Source organism: Anopheles bellator, chromosome 2 (assembly GCF_943735745.2).
Source record: "Anopheles bellator chromosome 2, idAnoBellAS_SP24_06.2, whole genome shotgun sequence".
Taxonomy (NCBI): domain Eukaryota; kingdom Metazoa; phylum Arthropoda; class Insecta; order Diptera; family Culicidae; genus Anopheles; species Anopheles bellator.
The window spans coordinates 18,234,419-18,256,330 of record NC_071286.1 but is presented as its reverse complement, the minus strand read 5'-3'; the positions used below and the strand labels follow the sequence as shown (position 1 = coordinate 18,256,330).

The following is a 21,912-nucleotide window of genomic DNA, read 5'->3' as shown; positions in this document are numbered from 1 at the left end:
GAACATTGAACTACTCCGAGAACAATATTTCTTTGTACTTCTTTGAAAGAACTAAGTTATGGAAAGATTATTTAACGATGTTTTAAAGTATTTTAAGGAAGTTTAACGGATCTAAAGTCATAATTATAAAAAAAACTCAATGCCTCTGCGATGCTGTCAATTACTGCTGTCAGATTTGACGTGTCAGATCGCGCCGGATCCTATGGGCACAAAAACACGTACTGCTTTGTTGATCGTGCACGAGCCATTTCCTATTTCTGTGATAATCGCTTCAACGTTCTAAAGATTCCAGTGATTTTGTACACCCTTTTACTTAACAAATAACGCCGTCCATCGAATAATGTTCAAATTTATGCTACTCGCGTTGTTTGCCGCCACCGGCTTTTGCAGCAGCGCAGAGAACCTTGAAACTGTGAGCGACGACGATCTTGTTAAACGATTCCACAGTCACACCAATTTCATAGTACTTTTCGGTGAGTATCAATCGCAATCGTTTTTTACCAGATTGTCCCATTTCTATTCGTAATAACATTTTTAGCAAAACCAAACTGTGCCGAATGTGACAAGTATGAGCAAATTTTGTTCAACCTAAAACAAGCAATCGAGGACAATTTGGAAGCACATGCGGTAAAGGCGGTTAGCAGTTCTATGGCGCGCCTGTACAGCCCGAGTAAAGAGCCGGCCGTGGTGTACTTCCGTCACGGAGTACCGCTGCTGTACGACGGACCGATCGAAGTGGACGCACTGATCAGCAAGCTCGTACAGAACAAGGACCCAAACGTTAAGGAGCTCTCCGATGAAACGTTCGAGCATCTGACGCAAGCCTCAAGTGGCGCAACGACCGGGGATTGGTTTATCATGTTGTAAGTGCAAGGTTGGGGCAGTATGGCGATTTTACTATAAGAAATTCATCTACTTACAGCTACACATCGAAGTGTGTCGATTGTCAACGTTTAACAGCCGTTTGGGAAGCAGTTGCTGCCGATTTGAAAACCCGTATGAATGTGGCGCGCGTGGACAAGGAGGTTAAGGGCAAGGAGACGGCCGCTCGACTTAAGGTCAAAAACGCTCCTGAGTTTATTTTGTATGTTCGCAGATCGATGCTCTAGCAAAAGTGGTGCCATGTTTTTATATTCTCATACAACTTTACAGCTTGCGCCAAGGAAAATATTATCGGTATGAGATAAACAAATACGACATCAAGTCATTCGTGTCCTTTGCTCAGGATTGGTACAAGAATGCTAAGAGTGAAAGAGTCCCCGTGCCCTTGACACCGTTGTACGTTATGGGTCTACAAAGCAGAAAAAATGGATGGAATATTAATCGTGATTTTCTTCGTTTGCTTTCAGTGACACCCTGGTTGAAGCGGCCGTAGAGCTTCTGAAAAACCTGCCGGATATGTACGCAAAGTTGTACTCCGACTATCCACTGGTTGTGTACGCGTTCTGCATCGGGTTGCTCTTCGTAGTTGGTGGATTTGTACTGGCCATTGGATTGGCAATCATCACACGCATCAAAGCTGAAACACGCGCGAAGAAAGAAACTGTGAAAAAGGCAAAGTAAATCGACGATACGATACAGGACAGTTGTGCATTCGACTGAAAATATTTTTAAACATTGGCGTTTTACTTACCCACGTAATTGAATGTGGAAATAAACATTTATTTAACAACGCTACGTAAGGGAGAAATTTTCACGCCAAAAAAACGAAATACAGAAAAAGGATATTGCCCAATGTTCCGTTTCACCCTGTGTTGCTTGCTGATGACTTTCCAAACGTCATTTTCAATCGGCGATCTTTGATCAACGTAAACAAACCAAAGGCGTGCAAATCTCGTTGCACCTTCTGATTGAAACGAATAAATGAAAGCAATTAAAGGTCCCTGGTCAGTGTAATAGGTTGTGAAAAGAATGTCAAGTACGCCTGCCAAGACCGATGGATCGGCAGTAAAAACGACCGAAGGTAAATCTTCCCACAAACGGAATCGCCCCGACGGTAGTGCCGCCCAGCCAAGTGGCAACCATCGCAAACCTACCGATCGGCATACGCTGAAAAAGCGCGTTCTGCCGAAATTCTTCACTCGGGAAAACGATATCTACGTGACGTTCAAATCGGATTTCACTGTAAGCAACTAAATCTATACGCTGGAACGCCCGCTGTTTGACGCTCATTGTGCTTCTCCGTCCCTCTAGTACCAGTTCAAAACCTGTTTGGAGTTACTCAATTCTCCGCTTGGTGAAGTGTTTCTGCATTGTACCGGCCGAGCAATCAATCGGGGCATTAATTTGGCACTCAAACTAAAGGCCGAACATCCCGAGGCGTTCGAGTACGAGGTGAACACGTCCCAGGTGGCCATCACGGATGATTTGCATCCCCTTCACGACGAGGACGATTTCGGTGTGCAACGAAGATTGAACTCCTGTCTACACGTTCGCTTGTACCGCACGGTGAAACTAAGGCCCGTGACCACCAGCGAATCGAAGGCCTAAACTTACGGGTAGTTATAAGGCATCCAAAGGAAACCCACGCTAGGCATTGAATCATGTCGGAGGAGGTGGAAATCAAGACGTACTTTAAGTTGGTTGACGTTGTAAAATGGTTCGGCATTACGCAGTTTGAAATGCTAGTGAATTTGATAGCGTTTCTGGTGTTCACAATCGTCCTCACGGTCAAGGCATACAGCGGCGCACTTTATGGGACGTTATCTACTGGTGACTGGTTGGTTATGTTCTCGCCCCTCTTTTGTGGTGATTTCTGCAACGCCTATTTCTGCATAATCGTGGGCATTCGGATGTACCTTGGCAATAAGCATCGCCAGGCCATGCACCGGCTGCTATGGAGTATTCATTTTCTGTTGCTCACCGCCGGCTTCAAGTATCTGATTTGTATGAAGGCGGGCCAGAGTGGGCTTGAGTATAGCGAGGTATTTTCGCCAATCATAGTCCTGCTGCAGATGATCGCCGTTAAAGCGTGCCAATCGAACCAACAATCATGATCACACGCCCAGTTGCGCAGAGAGTTGCTGCCTTTTAGCAATGATGTCGTCATTGGAACGGTTGTTATGCAATAGGAACCGTTTTTCCCAACAGTGGCTAATGTGTACAATAAAAACGAAAATATTGTCCCTTTTCTATTTGCTGTACTCTTGCGTTTGTGCAGAGTTGTCTTTTCGGGTCAGTTCGATTCTCTCGCAATAGAGCATATTTGAAAAGGTTGTGGTGATAAATGACCAATAGGAGCATCGCTTAGGAAGCAAACACATATTTTACTTAAAAAAAGATGGATAAACTTTTCGGCGTAGAGAGGAATGATTCATTTGGTTTTATATGTTTTCAATTCAAGTCATTTCATAACATCACTTCTTATAAGACATCAGATAGTTTCCAGTTGAATCGTTGCTTTTATTCAATTCTTTTCCAACATTGGTTACATTTTTTCCATAGTTTTACTTTACAGGCGAAATCTGTATCCGTATCACGATCACTGCACGTAATTACTTCTTTCACATGAGCCATTCTATTCGCGGGTGTTCAGTGACGATCGCAGTATTTCGTAAACCGATTTAGACGGCTCCGTTCTGAAACAAGCAACGATCGTAGTGGTTAAACACCTAATAATATTAATCAAAAAACAGCCTTACCTAAGCGAAAGAATCGGCTTCAGTGCATTCCGTATGTTGTTGTACACGTTTGGGTTTACCGTTTCGTGCGATTGCAGGAGATCCCTGGTTGGGTTAACATAATCTGTTGAGACAGTTAGGAAGCGCGAAGCCCTGGCAGGCAGAGCATTAGTTGCGGCAAACTCATCGAATGTCTTTTCGCGCAGATACAAGAGCGGTCGAATGATCCTAACCGGATCGGTGGCGTTCACTTTGGAGCCGCTTGCTCCTTGTACTGCCTGTAGTGCGTTCAGCTCTCCCTGGTACAGTAGTGACAAAAGGAACTTGTTTGCCAACTTATCTAAGGTGCTGGCCATTGCTAGGACGTTATATTGCCGCCGGTACGCGTGGTGCGTGAGCTGATCCTCAAGCTGACCCTCCGATACTACAAAAGGAAAAGAGTTGTTTCACTGAATTTAATAGATTGTGGCGCGCATTATTCCGCCATCCTACCGTGTGGTTCGTAAAAGTACGTCACACCGAGTTCCTTCAGGTACAACATCAGAGATCGCGGATCGACCCCCGTGTGCCCGATGCTGATGGCCGCCAGATCCACGTTAAGCTGTCGAATGTGGCAAAACTGTCGCAACAGGTGCAATAGACACAACGAGGAACTACTGCCCGACAAGCACACAAGGATCCGATCGCCATTTTTCACCATTTTGTACTCGTCCAGCGCCTGCGGAAGCAAAAGAATTTAGCAATGTACTAGCGGGACTTGATTGGCCACATGATTATAGACAAGAGCTATGAGTGCGCAAGGTAAGTACTACTCGCTACCAGTTTTATTCCGCATGCTCGTGAAGATGAAAAAAATAGTTTCATTATTGGAGAACAAACCAGGACCATGTTTGTTTGCGAAGGGCGTGAAAATGTAAAGAAGTAAGAAATAAATACGGCCACTACCATTTATTGATTTTGGTTAGGTGAAACATCCAAAAGTGTAAAGAAGTAAGAAATAAATACGGCCACTACCATTTATTGATTTTGGTTAGGTGAAACATCTAAAAGTGAGAAACGAAAAGTACCAGAAAACACAGGAAAACGAGAGAAAAGAGCGGTTTAAAAGCATGCTTAAGTAGTGTGTAGAGAATATTGCGTTTATTGCCAACTAAGTAAAAGAAAAGTTAATGCAGTGTTAGGAAACCGTTTAGAACGGAGTAGCTTACTTATGACCGATTCGAAACTCACATCGCGTCCACTGTGTGCATGCGCTGTGTTCATTCGCCTATTTACTGTAATTAGTTCGCCCCAACCACCGTGTCTAACAAGCGTGGCGCCACTATCGGTTTCTAATCATGACACCTGTTTGTCAAACACAGAACTATGCTTCATCTGCAATTTGCGCATGCGCACAACTCAGTCTCCGAAGCGCCGGTTTTTCAATTGTACTTCATTAATTTCGTTTCGGTTGTAACTGTAGAAATCATGTTTCAACTTGTAATAAAATATATTTTTCCCCTTTAACATTCTCGAACCTTTTGTTTCGCCCTAGCTATCGCTTATTGGCAGCCTACTTTGTCGTAAGCTTTCGTAAGCTGTTTCTTTTGTTATCCGTTTCATGTTACGTACTCATCTCCTCACCTAATGACTGAACACTCGCAACGTACGTTAGATACATTATCAAAAAGCTTACATTCTTTCACAGATATAATCGTTTCACAATTGTTGCAAAAGGTACTACAATTTAAGGAAGGGTACTGTAAATATATATAGTGTGTTTCGTAGCGAAAAACGGAATAGTGAATACGTTAACAATAAAATACATACAATACAGTACAATATTTGGAGTAAAAGCTAGTGTTTGAATCATCTGTTGCAGTGACAGCATTGCGCTTGGTGTTGATGCTGAATTTAACTATGAGGACTTCCTGTGTTACGTTTTACATGCTCGTGATGCTGTCGGGATTCGGATACTCCCACAATGATCATCACACGCTGGTTTAGGAAAGTTTTCAGTTCATGTTTGTCAGCTGTGTGAACACACATAGAGCCCCGTTGCTAATCCGTAGTAATCCTTCTCACACTTTAAACAATTCGACCAACTTCACGATCAACTGTTGCAAGGTAACGCCAACGTTCGATGGCAGATGGAACAGGAATTGCAATAAATTGAAAGATAAAAACGAATAGAAGTTAAAATACTGTCCGTTTTGCGTGGAGAACACTCAAAGTGTTGGGTTGCGAAAAGATAACGAGAACCAATGGTACACTTTAAAACAACAGGAAACTTTGCCCAATGGAAAACAACACAGAAAAAAAAACAAATACAAAACTCAACAAGCAAAACGAGCAGCAAGTAAAACATAACATTCTATGATTTCCTATACAAGTACTAGCCTGGAACCTCTTTTTCGAAACTTCTTACTATCGTAATGTGTGAAATGGCTGTAGAGTAACGTATTTTGGATGTCCTATCGCTGCCCTGCTCCCTTTGCGTACACCTTTCGGAAGTGGGGTTAGTGGGACAGGTTTTGGCCGTATAGTGTTCAGCGAATGTATCTCACGTTAATTTGCATCCTAAGAGTGTGTTTTGAGTGCGCTCTAATCGTGATCGAAGCATGCTCTGTACGGGAAGAGCCAGTAAGTAACGATGCAAGGCGACAGCAACCGATTAGACACTAAATGCGATGGTAGCTATTAGTTTTCTTTTTCTGCGGCTTGAGATGTGTTACTGATTTGTTTTCTCCAATCCGAAAAGCAAATGGCTACTGATGGTACGGTTGTTGGTTGAAATCGTGCTATGATCCGGATAGAATATAGAACAGAAAGCCTACACCACCGGTAGGATCCGTGCGACAGACCACAGGCACACCGAACACTCTCATTATCAAACCATAAGAAGCATGTTAAGCACAAAATTAGTCGTTAACCTCGGCTGCCTGTTTCCAGACTTCCTTCGGCATGTTGTGCCACTGGATGGCGATATTAGCGTTGTCGCCCGCCCCGGACAAGACACCGGCATCGAGTTCCAGCGACGGTGTACGATTGAGGATGTGCTGCTGGCGGGTGAGGTGCGATTTACCAGGCCCGTCCGGTAGCCGTTCGGGCCCATCGGATGCCTCACGGATGGAGCTGCCCGAGGGCTCAGATATTAACCGTTTTGGTGGTAGCATCGGTTTCACGGTGGGTTCTACATCGGCCGACACCGTGCGATTTCTGTAAGGTAGTAAAATGTAAACATGTCATCAACCACCACTCGTTCCCACGGTTTGCTGTGTTCGGAAGTGAAATGTAGTTTGAAAATTGTGTGGTAATTGCCATGGCCAAACACAAAGCCGATCGATTGCATCGGACACTGAGCCACACGGATGCGCACTCACCTATCACTCCCGGTAGCTCGCATGGCCTTCATCCTGTGCTCGTCGGCGGCATCACAAAAGTTCATGTTAATACCGGAGTCCTGGGACGACATTGTCGACCGGAGATCGAGATTCTTCGAGATTGCCCCGGTGTAGTGCAGCGGAGGTCCCATAATCACATGGTCCGGGCTGGCGGCTGAGTTCGGTCGTGGAAACGACTCCGACCGATGCTTGTCATTATCGGCCGACCGCGGCCGCTGACTGGCGATGTCCGGGGTTAGATCGCTGAACCGTTGCTTGATCAAACTGGGGGATCATCATCATGGCGCGTAGTGCACGGGTTGGGTTAGCGGAAGCGTGGGAATGTGGACGATCGAAACAACACACGGGATGAACAGGGTGGGACAATGGACAATTAAGGTGTTAGGCACACATGGCGGATGGGTGCACGTCGGTCGGTGGTTAGCACGGTAATGGGTGAGCGGTGAGCGATAAAAATAGACGAGAAAGAAAATACGGAAGCACCCGTTAGCGATCAGTGTTTCACACTAGCCTATCTCTAGCATGGGGACAGGGCTGGCAAAAATGGCGTGCCAACATTATGCGTTCTTATAAGTCGCAAACGGCCGCATAAACGCAATCGTAAATCTAACGAAACGCCACCAGAACGACAATTACAGTTTGTGTCCACCGGTGGTTCCGTGCTGCGGTGGCTGGTTCGGGCCCCCACCGTTGGCGCGCAGTATGTCCGGTGGGGAATTTTTGCGCAACCCGAGGAACCCTTCCGGGGAAATGATTTCGTCCACCGCATTGACCACGTCCCGTATCTCGGACTTCACCTCGTTAGTCATCTCTTTGCTGAACTCGCGCAAATAGTCCACCACGTCGCTGGTCGATATGGAGTCCCGTTTGCTCTCCACCGGTGGATGGCTGTGAGTTGGACGAATGGAGGGTAAGAAGGTAACTGTGCTTTACGTTGCGAAATATTACGGATAGGTACCTTAGGTGTCCGAGTGAGTGGAAGTTGACGCTGCTCAGGTCTATGCTGTCGGTGTTTTCGAGCACATCCTCGACCTTGCTGATCACTTCGCGAATCTCGGACTTGATCTCCGTAGCCAGCTCCTTGGTCATCTCCTTCACGTACGCCTGAATGTCTTCCGTGCTTTCACTGCAGCTACTGCACACGCATGGTCATGCCACGAATAACAACAGAAAACCATTAGTGAACATCGGACATTTTCTTTCTTCTGCTCTGATTAACATTGAAAGCCACGCAGAAATGAAGAACGCACAATTTCACGACAAAAGGCAACATGCACGATGTAATGGAGAGCGCAGTGTGTTAGTGTAAAATATGTTGGCAGTCTAAATGGTCCAAACTTCAAGGTTCTGATTCGCAAGACATGCAAGCGATCGAACGATTCGGCATACCCGACGTGCGAGGTTTTTCCATTAAGTATCCCGAAATAGAAATAGTAGCGCGGCACAAGCCTTCGACAAGGATTAAGTGGATCGTGTTAAACATGTATCGTGTGAGTGAGGTGAACCGCTTAGTCGCTGATGATGTGAGAGAAGGCAACATAAAACAGAACTAAGGTACACTACACGCTTGCTTTAGACTGTCACCAAAGGACGCTAACCTTCCCAGGTGGGACCGCAAGTTTGGAAGGCTCGGTGTCGGTGAAGCCGTTCCACCCTGTGGCGGGCTATCGTTGCGCTGCAGGCTGACGTCCGTCTGGCTGCTGCACGAACAGGATCTCTGTTTCGGGCGCAGCTGCATCGGCGGACTAGATCCGTACGAGGACGGCACTGCCGCCACCGACAGTGGACGATGAAGCACTGGCCGCTGTTGTGGTGGTACCGGCAGCGTTGCTTGCATTCGCTGCTGTTGCAACGGATGCTGCTGATCCAGCCCGAGACTGATGCGGGTTTGTGGACTCAGAACGTGCAGATTGGCGGCCCCAACGCTTCCACCGGCAGGGCCATTGTCAGAGCTAGTGCCCCCACCACCGCCACCTCCCGCCATTTGGGCACCAGCGGCCCCTGTGGGACCGTATCCATCGTTAACGTCTCGACTGTCGATGCCACCGTTACGGGCGCGGTAGCTAGCGGCTCCCCAACTATGACATCTGCGATCCGGGAGCAAACAGTTTAGCGGAACGGAAAGAGTTTAGCGGATCAATCGGCGGTCAACGATAGCATAGCATCGGTCTATAATCTCACACGGAACGATGGTTATGTGGCAGAATGCAAGGACAGAATACAGGACGTGGAACTAAGGATCCAGCCCGCCCAGGTACCGGGGGTGCGAGACAGGCGCATTCATTCGCGCGGGCAAGTGATAGAATTAGTCACTCATCATGCTGCACCATTTGGCCAATTCTCACATATACACGTTCTAGGGTTACGAGTCTATTACTCCTTCGATCCGGTTCGGTTCCGGCGTGGAACGGCACTTACCTATTGCGACTCACGTTCACATCACGGACAGCAGTGACCTCAATGGGCGCCGTCGTTGCCATCGGAGAAGGATTGAGCATGGTCGTGACCTCGCCGCCTACCGAAAACCTTACCATCGGCGGTGAAGAGGTTGGCGTGGGGCTGTGCGATTGGTACGGCGAACTGGAGTTCTGACGGCGCGACGAGATCTGCAGCGGAGAGGCGGGCAAGCTGCGGCTCTTGAACCGCTTGATGTCCAGCGCCGAAAGGCTGTGGTGTCGGTGAATCATCATCAGCGACGCGTTCTCAGGTACTAAACGGATGAGACCACTAGGGTAAGTAACGAAGAAAGATGGTTTCTCCTGCAAGGTTTAACTCACTTTTCGTAGGGTCAAAAGGGACCGTATTTTTTACACTGTGCGAGTGCCCGAGCAGCAGCTCATGGGCCTCACCGGACAGCATGTACCAGCGCAGCTTCTCCATGGCCGCATTCGACAGTTCCAGCACGATCTGTTCACGGTTGACCGCGGACCGTTGGGCCATCTTGCGTGCCCGATTGAACAGATTTCGGGCCGTCTGTAGACAGTCGGAGTAGTTTTGCGGAAACGTACCGGGCCCCGATATGCGCCGATCGGAGAACAGCATCTTGCCATCGATGTAGCGGATCGCTCCGAGCCACTTGCGTTCCTTCGCCAGAGAGTTCGAGTGGTGGCGCCACTCACCGGAACGTTCGTCCACCTCGTACTGCGGCAGCAGCTTCCAGGCCTCGGTGGCCACCATCTTCAGGGCCTCCAGGATGAACCCGACCTCAGCCTCGGGCATGAAGAACGGGAACGTTATGCGCGTGTACCCCGGATGTAGACAACCCGCCCGGAGCGACTCATCGCTCAGCAGCTTCTCGTACTCCACCATCAGCTGTGGGTTTATTCCGAGCGAGTCGCTTATGATGTTGTCCGCCGTGGCCTGAATACCGAACACATCGTTCAGCACGGCCACCACGAAGCGGTGATGCAGAAAGGCACCGCGCGGATGGCGCACCATGAAACACAGCGTCGTCAGCCGCTTCGCCGTGGTACACGGCGGCCCGAGCAGCACAATCTCCGGAATGGTGCGGACGTGAGCCAGCATCTGTTTGCACGTTTTCTCCATCCGGCCCATGATGGCTTGCGAGCCGAGTGATTCCTTGAGCTGCAGGACGAGCCCGGCGCGGACTGCACTCACGACACCGACGGAGTCACTGAGAAAGGAGGTACTGTGTTCGATCAGTTTACGCTTAATGACTAGCACTCCCGGAGCCTGCACGCCACCGACCAGCCGGTTGCAGTGGAAGAAGATGGCATCTTTCTGGGCACCGGGAAGCACGGGATTGGTACTGATCGGAGCGCACGACGCCGCCATACTGTGATCCCACAGCGACAGGGCGTCGTACTGGTGCAACAGAATCGTGGTGGCCACGTCGTCGGCCAGAATGCCGGTCAACCGCGAAGCACCGGAAAACAGGCCCACCATTTTGCGTCGATTCTCGGCGTACTGCTGCAAACGCTTTTCCAAATCGACCAGATCCAGGAAGCCCTCGTGATTCTTCGCTATTCGCTCGATCTGCCAGCCGGCGTCGATCCACGGGCGAAGGTTTGATACTGGTTCGGATGTGCTGACGAAAAGTATAGGCACCATCAGTCCGTGGCCACCGTCCGTTCCTTCCGACGGAATGGAGGTGTTGGAGAAACTGTTCTGACGATGGGCGCCCAGCAGCAGCGACTGGTGGTGCAGATTGAGCGAGGTATTGTTGTTGGCACTGTGAGAGTTGTTGTGAAACTGGGGCTGGCTGAGGTCGCACACATTCGGGTTGGACAGTAGGTAGCACAAACGCTCCGCCGGATTATCACAGAACACAATCTCATCCTCGGTGATAGCACCAACCGCAGCACGCACCAAGTCACGGGCTTCATTGCTATCGGGATTCGTTGGGTTAGAATTAACGCCGTCGCAACAAATCAATAGCGTGCCTTTACTTACTCATACAAATGTGACTGCAATCCTGTTACGGCCGATATGCAACTGTAGTCACCGAACGCCGGCAAAACTTCTTTGTTGATATAATCCTCAAGAAACTGTAGTGAACGGCCGGAAGAAGCATAATCTGCGTACACCACTGCGGGAATGGACGTAAATAAAACACAAATCAATTTGAGTTTGGACGTTACAGAATCATGTGATTAAATTCAACATAAACGCAAACGATCAATTTAAAATTTTGAAACACCTTTCTCACCTGACAGCTAGAGGGAGCTGCCGCACGGGCGCAGTGTTCATTCTGAAGCCGGTGTCAAGCGAGGTGTTCATTCGACTGTCACAAAAGCCGAGCGCCGCCATTGCCGTCATTCTGGATCAGCAAAGAGGCAAAAGTGGTCGCAGCGTTGCGCCGTCGTTTCGTTCTGTTTTTGTGTTGTTCCGAGGGGTTTTCGATCGATTCGTCTTCCGTACCGCAAACTAGAAGAGCGAAAAGATGGAGACCATCTTCGAAATTCAGCGGCGTTTGCACGAGGAGTGCGATCGCTTGGTGATGGCCATGTCGGAGGAACTGATGATTCCGAAGAAAACGGTAAGCATCAACAAGCACCACCATTAGTCTACGGGAAGTTTTCTAATGTATCCTTTTCCGTCCGATGCTGCTGCCGGTAGACGAAGGAAAAAGTGTTGGCCGACCATAGAATTAAAGTGTTTCTGGAGCGCTACCAAACGTGCTCAAAGTCGCTGCTGGAGCTGTACCAGGATAAGGACGGTGAGCGCAAGCAGGAAATTACCAACATGAGCGTGAACGAGTTTAAGGAGTTTTACAGTCAGTTCAACTCGCTCATCGATTTCCACTCCAACCACGGCAACAACGTGGCCGTGCCGGCGTCAATCGAGTTCAACAAACTGAAGGAACAGCTGAACGATCCGGCCTATCTGGCGGAGGTGGTCAAGTTTAGTGACGTCGAAAACTACGGTCAGTATTTGGATCTGCACGAGTGCTACGACAGTTTTGTCAACTTGAAGGGCATCGACAAGATCGACTACATTACGTACCTGTCCGAGTTTAACAAGTTTGTCGACATTCCGCGCAAGCAGAAGAACCTCAAGTACAAGGGCTACCTGCAGCTGCTGCACGACTATCTGCACTCGTTCATCACCCGCAGCCGGCCGCTCTTCTTCGAGCTGGAACACACGGTCAAGCGGAACGAGCTGCAGTTTGAGGACATGTGGAAGAACGGCATCGTGCCGGGATGGGAAAAGGTGCGTGACGTGGACGATGATGCGCTGATCAATCTCAACGAGTTCGGAAAGTGGGAGGATTTGACGTATCTCGGATTGGACCGGTTAAAATCCGCTCTGCAGGCGCTCGGCATGAAGTGTGGCGGCACGCTGGAGGAGCGAGCGCAGCGTTTGTTTTCGTCAAAGGACGACAAGAACCAGGAAAACGAACGGAAGCGCATGATGCACGCCAACAAGGAGAAGGACATTGCCCTGTTGGAGTACAAAATCGTGCGACTAACGGAACTGGTGGATGATCAAATCTACGAGACGAAGATCAATCTGCAGCGTAAGCAGGCCCGGTACACGCTGGACGATAGCGACGAGGACAGTATGGACGAGGTCGAGTCGGACGACGACGATGGCATTCCGTACAATCCGAAAAATCTGCCCCTCGGCTACGACGGTAAACCGATCCCGTACTGGCTGTACAAGCTGCACCAGCTGCATTTTACGTACGAGTGCGAAATATGCGGCAACTACAAGTACAACGGGCCCAAAGCGTTCCAGAACCACTTCTCCGAGTGGCGGCACGCGCACGGTATGCGCTGCCTCGGCATTCCGAACACGGCCCACTTTGCTAATATTACGAAAATCGAGGACGCGTTGCTGCTGTGGGACAAGGTAAAGGACCAGACGTTCTCGAAAATGTGGGTCCCATCGAACGAGGAAGAGTTCGAGGATTCGCGCGGCAACATTCTCAGCAAGAAGGTGTACCTCGATCTGCAGAAGCAGGGACTGCTGTAGAGAAGAGGGGAGCTGTGTTTGTGCGGTGTGTCATTGCGGATGAACGAACACTTATTTTGGCGCCGGCAAACCTCGCCAGGCCCCTGTTTACATTTGCGTATCGCGCCCGTGTTGTAATCCTTCAACGCCATGTGTTTGGTTTTGCAATATGGCGAAAGTGGTCTGCCTGGCCAACAGGATAGGCAAACCGCCGGCAGGGGATAACGAGAGTGTCTAAATTTAAACACGACACCCCAGGGAGGGTAGAATGAGAGCGCACGGCAAATGGATTGGCTTCATTTTATCCCTCAATAAAACATTCGCACCAGGAAGGCGTAATTTGTCAGTTGTGTTTAAATGGAAAGAAGAAATGGTAAACGAATGAATGGTAAGCTATAATTTCTAATTCGTGTCAGTCATTTTTAGCACCAAAAAAAGGGAAATCCATCCCGATAACCAGTCAATGATGGGAGTCAAAACGTGCGCTAATCGACCAATAAGCGACAGAGACCGTAAATGGTTATCTTGGCACGCCCGGTTGATTACCGTTCGCCCGTGGCCTAACCGGGCCGGAGAATGACACTTCCAATCCAGCAAATTATCTCCGTGACAGTCGGTTGTTTGAACCAATGAACGCTTAACTCTCGGCCGAGAGCACCTTTTCTGCTGTTTAACAGTTTTAGAAGCGCGAACATTCACGCCAGCCACCGGGGAGGCTGTCCTCGTCGCAACAACAAAGACAGCGCACAGCCAACGGGCACTTTGTGGTCACAGAGAACCGACAGGCCACAGTCACAGTGGATTGAGATAATTTTAGCGAACGCTACCACCACGACGTTCGATCGATTGCCAACCCTCCGGGCGAACGATTATCATAATGTGACATTTTCAAATGACTTTCTAGAAACCTCGCAGAGCCACTTCGTGGGGTGCAGATTGAATTGTGAATTGCCGGGGAGGTGGCTCATTAGCGTTCCCCTCAGGTGGTTCGCGGATCCATTTAGGAGTTTTATGCACCTGTGTTACTTACGGCAGAAAAGATACGGTGTTTACTCAGTTGTAAGGCAAGTAACCGCCCTTTTTTGGTCGATGTGCTAATTAGCATTCGCCTTCGGAGGTATCGGTTTATTTTTGCAATTATCCTTCAGTACGTGGCTGTCGGGGGCCGAATTTGGGAACCGAGACTGATCGAAACGACTTTGGGCGCTTGCTTGCGTAAGTGTATGGTAGATGAAAAAAATTGGCTAAGAATCGCTAAGTTTGAAAGGCAATAAATCGCTTCCTTGACCACGAAGTACGGAGTAATGGACCGAACACATCAGTTTTCTAAGAACCATAGGAGTAAGACATCAATCGAATACGTAAACTGGATTCTCGCCTGTTAAGCCAATGCACCTGAAGTGCTAAACGAGGGACTTTGTCAGGCCGTTCGATACAACCCGAATGATTGACTGATGTTCCCCTTCAGGCAACTGCTATGGCCATAATCACATGACCACCAAGCTGACGTCTTCGGAAAATTTTAAATAACCTCCATAAGTAGGAAACAAAATTTAAATTTAAACAGTAAACTAGTGATAGTGTTTAAGCGGCACCGACCAGGCCGGACCCAAACACGCGGCAATCATCAGGAGCGTAAAATCAATGAAAAAAGGCCCCCGATATGGCTGCTGCGTCGTTGTTGTTGAATATAAATATTAATCGAAAACCGGTTAACATCAGAACCCCATCGCCCGGACAGGGCGGTTCGAGCCCCACGTTTCAGCAAAAGCTAATAAAGCTGTCCACGGTTTGTGTGGGGCGCTATCGTAGAGCCGCCCAAGAAGCTACTCGTCTGCGGCACCGGATTTTTGATTCGCTTGTTTACGCCAAACAGTTGCCGTGGGGCGGAGTGCGTCAGTTTTGTTTTCTGACCGCGGTTCCGAAAACGATACGGCAAACCTTCCGATAGCTGCCGCAGCCGGCTTCGCGGATCGATTCCCTGCCACGAACGCGAACGCACCACCCCAAAGCTCGACGCCAGATAGTGCAAGGCCAATGGGGGCCATTAAACTTGGGGCCGCGCGAATGAAAAACAATTTTTGGAATGATAAAGCGCAGACCGAGTTCGCGGCTCATGCTGCTGCAATCGCTGAATTGGCCTCGTCGGGGCGCAAATTTAAAAAGTTCATTGATTGATTGGGGCCAGTGAGACGCACCGTCACGCGGGAACCGTGATTGCGTGTGGGGCTACCGTGGCTACCGAAAACAGGGAAGGAAGTGTGTATCTTTCGGTACACGAAAAGAAAGAAAAATCGGCCAAACACGCGAACCGAAAACAACAACATTGAGGATCGATGGACAGCGCGAGATGATCCGGGGGGTAGGTAGGTAAATCCGTGATCCGTGAGCGGGTGTGTTCCGCGCCGGAATGTTGACAACAACCGGGCGGCGTGATGAAAAAAAAAACAACAGAACGTTCACAGGTTGAAGGACGTTCATCGCGCCAACCGACCATCTACTAGTGAGCCGCCTCGTTGTGTATGTGTTTCCCCAAAACACAGCATCCGCCGCGCGAATGAACGAATCCGTTTCCCGTTTTTTTTTTCGAATGCTGTACAGGAAGCCATTCCCTGTCTGTCAGCGGACGGGCGCGAACCCGAGCACTTGTTTTGATACCCGGTCCGCTTTGGTTTTATTTAAATAATTCGTCCTCTAACGTACCGGTGTGTGTGCGAAGGGTCGCGAAGTACTCGCGCTTCGATTGCGGGGCGCACTCGAGAGAACCGGTTCGAACCATTTTCAAATGGACCGTTGGTGTGCGCGCGCACCCGGTGAGATTAGAGGGCGCCGAATGCGCCCTGCGTGGCGCATGGGCGCAGTGCCCTCGAATTAGGAACTGACCCAGATTCGGCCGTCTTACACACGCTCACGCTCGCGGTGGCTTTGAGATTTATTCCTCGTTCCCTTCGGCGCGCGTGCCGTTGTCGAAAACAGAAACGCATTACGTAACCCTTTTGGGGTGGGGACTGGACTACTGATAGCCCTAATCTTCTTCTGCTGATTGGCGCTGCTCGCGATAAGAACTGTCCCGCGGAAGGAGAAACGCTGGACTTCGTTCAAGGGCTCTCCGGGGGCTGCTTTGCCGTTTTTGGGTACAGTGCGAAACGAGATAACCACGATATTGGTTACCGTGTACGCGAGAAGCACTAGGGAAAAAACAATGCACCAATTTGGCTGCCTCGCTTATCTGACGAGCGGCGGAGAAGATAATTTGAAACATGTTTATGAACTATTCGAGGCCGTAACCTACCAGACCGGTAGAAACCGGTGGGCAAAACCGGGGCTGTCTGCCACAATCGGTCAATGACAAGCTGATAAGCTGTGCGAAATCGATCCTCCAGCGGATACTCCCCTTGGCGAGTGGCCCTTTTTTCGTTTCCTCAAATCAATTTCTTATCGAGTTTTTATCGGTATTGAGAGGTTATGTAGGTATCAGTCATTTTTGTAAACATCGATTTTTTATCCAAATTCAAGACGATTTTGTATTCAATGTAATCACACGCCAACATGTAATCAAATTGTGACCTCAACTAACTTGTCTAGTTACAGTACTTTTTGCATGTTACTCATGTTCAGACCAATTAAACATACAAGCATTTCCTCAAGCCTATGACCTCAATTGTAATTTCAATACAAACAACGTGTGTCAATGCTTCCTTACTTACTGTCGACGAATGGAATCGAAACGTGTTTAAAACACGTGTATTGGGTCTAAGTTGACTTGATAATAGCAATAGAAACGAAGATAAAGAGTTACTCATTGATAAAGAACTTATGATACGAGCCAAAATATCACCCCAAACTAGGAAGTTTCGTTTTGCTTGGTAATGCTGTTATACTATCAGGATGCGTTCGTTTAATGAAATTAATGAACCCAAAGCCCCAAAGAAACCGTTACCACACACCCCAACCTGTAGGGCCTGATTTTCTCAAGGATGGCACGTCGAACGGTTGCGCAAAAGAAGAAACACTAATCGGCCTCGATTTAAATGCACACACGACTAAACACGATTTGCGGGCCCCGCTGCACATCTAATCAACGCGTGTTCACGGCGAAGCCCCAGTATCCGAAGCAGCAGCCGCAGCCACAGCAGGAAGAACCGGGAGCGAAGAAGTTTATTTTTATCTCGCGTGCGCGAAACCTCGCCACGCCATCGCGGCCCATCCGCGGCCATCTTCTTTTCGTCGGCGTCGCGTCGTTGGGGCGGAAGTAACAAGCTGCGAATTACCGCGACACCGGGCCCGGGCGGTAGTCGTTGGGGGTGCGCAAATTTCACACTCGATCGATGCCAAAACAAGCACCCGCGACCCCCGCGGGCGGCACAGCATGGACCGGAAGTCGTGTCCTGTGGCTGAGCGAGAGGCACTTCTGCGCGACGGAGTGAAACAGCGACAGGCGGCGGCAGCGGCGACACAAAGCCGGGAGATGCAATCAAGTGCAAGCCGAAGTGTGATGGAACCCGACGGACTGGGCTATAAATAACGAGCGCCACCATGGCGAAGTTTGGCCAACACTAAAGTGGCGCTGTGTTCCGCGGCGAATATGTCGGCTGCGTGAAAGAAAAACCCGGCCCCTTCCAGGGAGGGGAAATTATGGAAAATGTGTCACACAAAGTGCGTCAGGAGGGTGTTTTGGTTTTTTTTAACAAAATCAAAACTATGTCCTCTTTCAGGTCTACTTATCGATCTTTTATTAGTTAGCGAATCATGAGAAAGGTAGCACAACCTTGCGTGCAATATAAGAAAGTTGACGAAAATCCTGGGCAACGTCCCTCCGTTTGTAGTAGTACAGCAAGTCCCTAGCAATTGCTTGAAATGCGTTGAAATGCGTTACAAAACAATTGTAGGAGACCTTATTTGAAAGGTTAAGATGTCTTCAAAGAGGGAATTTTACTATAGCCTAATCAATATTTTCAAATAGTTAATACGTCTTTACGTTAATTAATACGTCAATTACTATTTTGCAAGAATGGCCCACAGAGCTCAGCTTAGGACGGTCGTAATCGTATAGTCGTCTACAAACAGTTTAATATTAAAGTTGAGGAACCATCGGGGTTTGAACTAATGCTCAACCCCAACAGGACAAAGTTAATAAAATACACGTTGATGTGTACTATTGGCGTACGAATGAAAACACTGACATATCGATAAATACACTTAATGAGCCGTCACCAAAGCCTTCCCCGAGAAACAATTGTCCGATCGAGCCACCGATACTCTATTAGTCACGGCGATGGCGCGTGGCTGCATTAGTTCAACTGGAAGTAGAGTGATTGGCAGACCCCTGGGCGGTAATTAAATGGACCGGCGATAAACCCAAACGTACCGCCATTAGCCACACGCACTACCACCGCAGGGATGGATGATCAAGTCCCCAGGCGATTGGAATTGAAATGGGTGGCCATCAATTGGGTAGTCGCCCCAAGCCGATGAAACATAACGAGTGTAACGGGAGACGGAGTATCACGTTCAATCAATTCCAATGAACGGCTTCTGTGCCGCGAAGTGTGACGGTTTGCGCATGGGGCCTGCGCCACCGTTGGGAGTATCCTTGTGCGATGTTCACTCCGGTGCTTAACGAACGAAAATATCGTTTTGCGTCATCCGGTTCGTCTCGGCCACGGGACGACGGCCCGAACCGGAAGCTGCACTGTGTGTGCGATCGTACCAAAGACCCCCAAGGAAAGCTGCTCCTTTTAACTCGCACGCACGCACTGATTGATATCAATTTGATTCAATTGTGGTTTCAAAACTCGACCAAGCCTGTTACTTGATGTCGATGACGAACGCGCACCGGGCAAGCGCGGGTTCTGGAAGGAGCCACGTCGCGGTCCATTTGGTTTTTGCCAACGCAATGAGACGGGGGACGGGTGTCTAAACGGAGGTATAATTGAATAATCATAGCCCCGGCTCGCTGCTCGTTACTACAGTGCTCACCAGACCGCGGTTTATGCAATCATCCATCACGCCCATCCATCCCAGCTCGGTGAAGGTGCATGAGTCACGGGCGGGAGGAGGGCTAGAACAAGTGCCCGCAGCCAACCTGTTGCATCCGACCGGCAGTCTAGCTGACCGCACCCCAACACACCGGGAACCGCCGCAAACAACCTTCACTTTTCGCATTTCTCAACCGTAACGGACGGGCTTCGGCGACGACGACGACGGTGGAGAATTCTCTCCCGGGTGAAACTCACCGATGGGTGAGGCGAGTAAGTCTAGACATAACTTCACCATGCTGCACTCGCCGGACCCCATCGGCGGTGGGCAGGTAATAGTGCAGTAGTGCATGGCCCCGAGCTTTTCGTTCTGCCCATATTTGCGGAAGGTCACCGTCATCATCATCATCGCCAGTCGACGTCGCCCTGTGGTGCTTCCTCGAGCGTTGAGGCCACGGTCCGGTGAGTTCGCCTCCATGCGCCCAGCGATAGGTGTTCCTCCAATCTAATTAGCAGCGTTCGAACAGCGTTGGCTCAGAAAGATAGCATGTTAAAAATAAAAGTAGATAAACTGTGCACCGATGGCGAGTGGCGAGCTGGTAGCGTAGAAGAATCCCTAAACAATGTTACAAGCAGCGAAACATAATACGTATGTGACCCTAGACCCCCTATGTTATCGCTACATAGGCTGGCAAAAATAGAGCCCCGTCAGCTCAGTCAAGCCGCCGTGTCGTCTTGTCGGAACATTGTCTGCTGTTTCAGTGCCGTGGTGCACACACGGTGATCAACGTCTTTCTTTCACGCGAATAACCGCAAAAATAAAACACGACATTGACCCATATTCACGGGCCAGCCCCCCCGTTGTAACGTCGAAGGCATATGGTTAAGCCATTACTTACCGGCGCCGGCGCACCCGCGGATGAGCAAGAGGATATTTTGTTTTAGAATGTTGCTCTTGCTTCGCGCGTGAAGCGACCCCCGATTTACCGGTTTAGACCAGGCGCGGAACAGGCGCGAACCCCCCAAAAAGTGTGTACAGCCCTTCAGACGCTGGCGATCTTCCTTTTGTTCTGCGCGAGATTTTTGCACAACAATCGACGTTTACTCCTGAGCTCCACTCAGACTCACGGGGCCAGACTTGGAGCCTGAGAAGTGACGGGCACTCCTGTTCGAGAATCGCGGAGTCTGATCGTGGGACCTCAAACTATGAGCCGTTAGAATAGCATTGAAACGAGGAGCTCGAGTGGCAGCATTGCTGAGGGGAAAGACTCGTTGAAGCGGCCGGTGGCGGCTGCGCAAGGATCGCTGTCATAAGCTCTGACACTTCAAGAACAACCGGCTCTCACAACACAGCGCTCGATGCTACACAGCAAGGCCATATTGGCGGAGGCGATTAACGATGCTTGAAAACGGGACCGGCTCTTCCGGACGAGAAATGGTCGCGCTCAACCGCGGTGCGCTACTCTCGGGCTGTGTCGGGCGGGCGATACCCTAGAAGGCCACCCGTGGGAGACGTGGGGTCCGCTTAGAAGAGGTTGTGTGCTATAGCTCGGAAGGTCACCCGACTCAGCGCCCAGATTCCTCTGCTCACGCATCTGCTACTTTCGCACAAGCTTCAGGCAATCGGATCGAGCGCGCCGACTCGGCCCACGTAGGCGATGCCGGTGAAATGGTGAACACTTAATGGCCTAAAACTAACCCACTTCGTGAAGGTTGTAGCCCGCGGTAATTGCAGTGCGCACGGCTTAAACACGCATCCACTGGCTACTCGATACGGATGGCAGGAAACATATTAATACAAGTAACAAACACCCGTAGCAAGTGGGGCCTACTTCGATGGTCGGCGCACAGGATTGTTGGCAGTTGACACTCGCCCCGAGACCACGCCGTGCAACCGGGCACCGTGTGATCCAAGGGATATGGAAGGCCAACAGGTCATGCAAATAGCGCACAGCGCGCTGAGAATGCGCCGATTTTGCTGTTTTCAATGGCATTCCTTTGTTGCGGACATTAAATCCCTTCCGCGCGATAAAGCGAACCTCGCGAATGGCGTACATTGCAGGGTACGTCTTTTATCGGTGTTTTTGTTTAACACCAAGGCCATGATCATTTCGTACGACTTTCAATCAACTCTTGCCTCCTTGTCGTCCCGTTCAACAGTAGCGGCCATCTTGTTCCCGAATTTAGACTCAAAACCACTCCAGCCTCATCGAGAATATTGAACATCTCTACTCACATTTTTTTTAGTACATTTTTTTAAGTACACACCCAAACCGATTGAATTTTTCACGGCACTTAGTCAAAAGAATATTTGCACTTCCATAATGACCCAGCATGTTGACACTACTCATGTCCCAATCATCAAGTTAAATGGCCTCATTTTACCGGTTATTTTAATGTGAACGATTACCTCCCGGACATAATGAAGCGAGCATCATACCGGGGTATGATTATCTGTATTAAAATGATTGTCCCACAACGGGCACCAATCATAGGACGGTACTTCTTCGTGCC

The 21,912-nt window shown here is 49.4% G+C and overlaps 5 protein-coding genes across 5 annotated transcripts in view; 4 read left to right on the top strand and 1 right to left on the bottom strand.

Moving 5' to 3' along the window:
- The first annotated feature begins 221 nt into the window (after window positions 1-221).
- LOC131210001 (thioredoxin domain-containing protein) lies at window positions 222-1,701 on the top strand. The gene is made up of 5 exons (XM_058203181.1): window positions 222-473; window positions 539-863; window positions 923-1,084; window positions 1,153-1,278; window positions 1,350-1,701. Exons 1-5 carry the CDS (start codon window positions 341-343, stop codon window positions 1,561-1,563), a joined length of 960 nt encoding a protein of 319 aa, XP_058059164.1. The 5' UTR covers window positions 222-340; the 3' UTR covers window positions 1,564-1,701.
- A 135-nt stretch (window positions 1,702-1,836) lies between these two features.
- LOC131209922 (ribonuclease P protein subunit p20) lies at window positions 1,837-2,490 on the top strand. Its single transcript, XM_058203080.1, has 2 exons — window positions 1,837-2,124; window positions 2,194-2,490. Exons 1-2 carry the CDS (start codon window positions 1,912-1,914, stop codon window positions 2,488-2,490), a joined length of 510 nt encoding a protein of 169 aa, XP_058059063.1. The 5' UTR covers window positions 1,837-1,911.
- A 53-nt stretch (window positions 2,491-2,543) lies between these two features.
- LOC131209923 (transmembrane protein 203) lies at window positions 2,544-3,206 on the top strand. The gene has a single exon (XM_058203081.1). The coding sequence runs from the start codon at window positions 2,544-2,546 to the stop codon at window positions 2,994-2,996; it is 453 nt and encodes a 150-aa protein (XP_058059064.1). The 3' UTR covers window positions 2,997-3,206.
- A 222-nt stretch (window positions 3,207-3,428) lies between these two features.
- LOC131212705 (uncharacterized) overlaps window positions 3,429-21,912 on the bottom strand; it is a 39,396-nt gene continuing 20,912 nt past the window's right edge. Inside the window, exons 2-12 of the mRNA XM_058206674.1 lie at window positions 11,417-11,552; window positions 9,781-11,351; window positions 9,422-9,713; window positions 8,602-9,090; window positions 7,962-8,138; window positions 7,640-7,891; window positions 6,983-7,267; window positions 6,533-6,818; window positions 4,113-4,338; window positions 3,642-4,044; window positions 3,429-3,578 (exon numbers count right to left, since the gene is read on the bottom strand). Of these exons, the coding sequence (XP_058062657.1) occupies window positions 3,518-3,578; window positions 3,642-4,044; window positions 4,113-4,338; window positions 6,533-6,818; window positions 6,983-7,267; window positions 7,640-7,891; window positions 7,962-8,138; window positions 8,602-9,090; window positions 9,422-9,713; window positions 9,781-11,351; window positions 11,417-11,552 (4,178 nt within the window). The 3' untranslated portion in view covers window positions 3,429-3,517. The remainder of the gene's footprint in view (window positions 3,579-3,641; window positions 4,045-4,112; window positions 4,339-6,532; window positions 6,819-6,982; window positions 7,268-7,639; window positions 7,892-7,961; window positions 8,139-8,601; window positions 9,091-9,421; window positions 9,714-9,780; window positions 11,352-11,416; window positions 11,553-21,912) is intronic.
- On the top strand, window positions 11,800-13,673 carry LOC131212706 (splicing factor 3A subunit 3). The gene is made up of 2 exons (XM_058206675.1): window positions 11,800-12,002; window positions 12,083-13,673. The coding sequence occupies exons 1-2, from the start codon at window positions 11,907-11,909 to the stop codon at window positions 13,439-13,441; spliced, it is 1,455 nt and encodes a 484-aa protein (XP_058062658.1). The 5' UTR covers window positions 11,800-11,906; the 3' UTR covers window positions 13,442-13,673.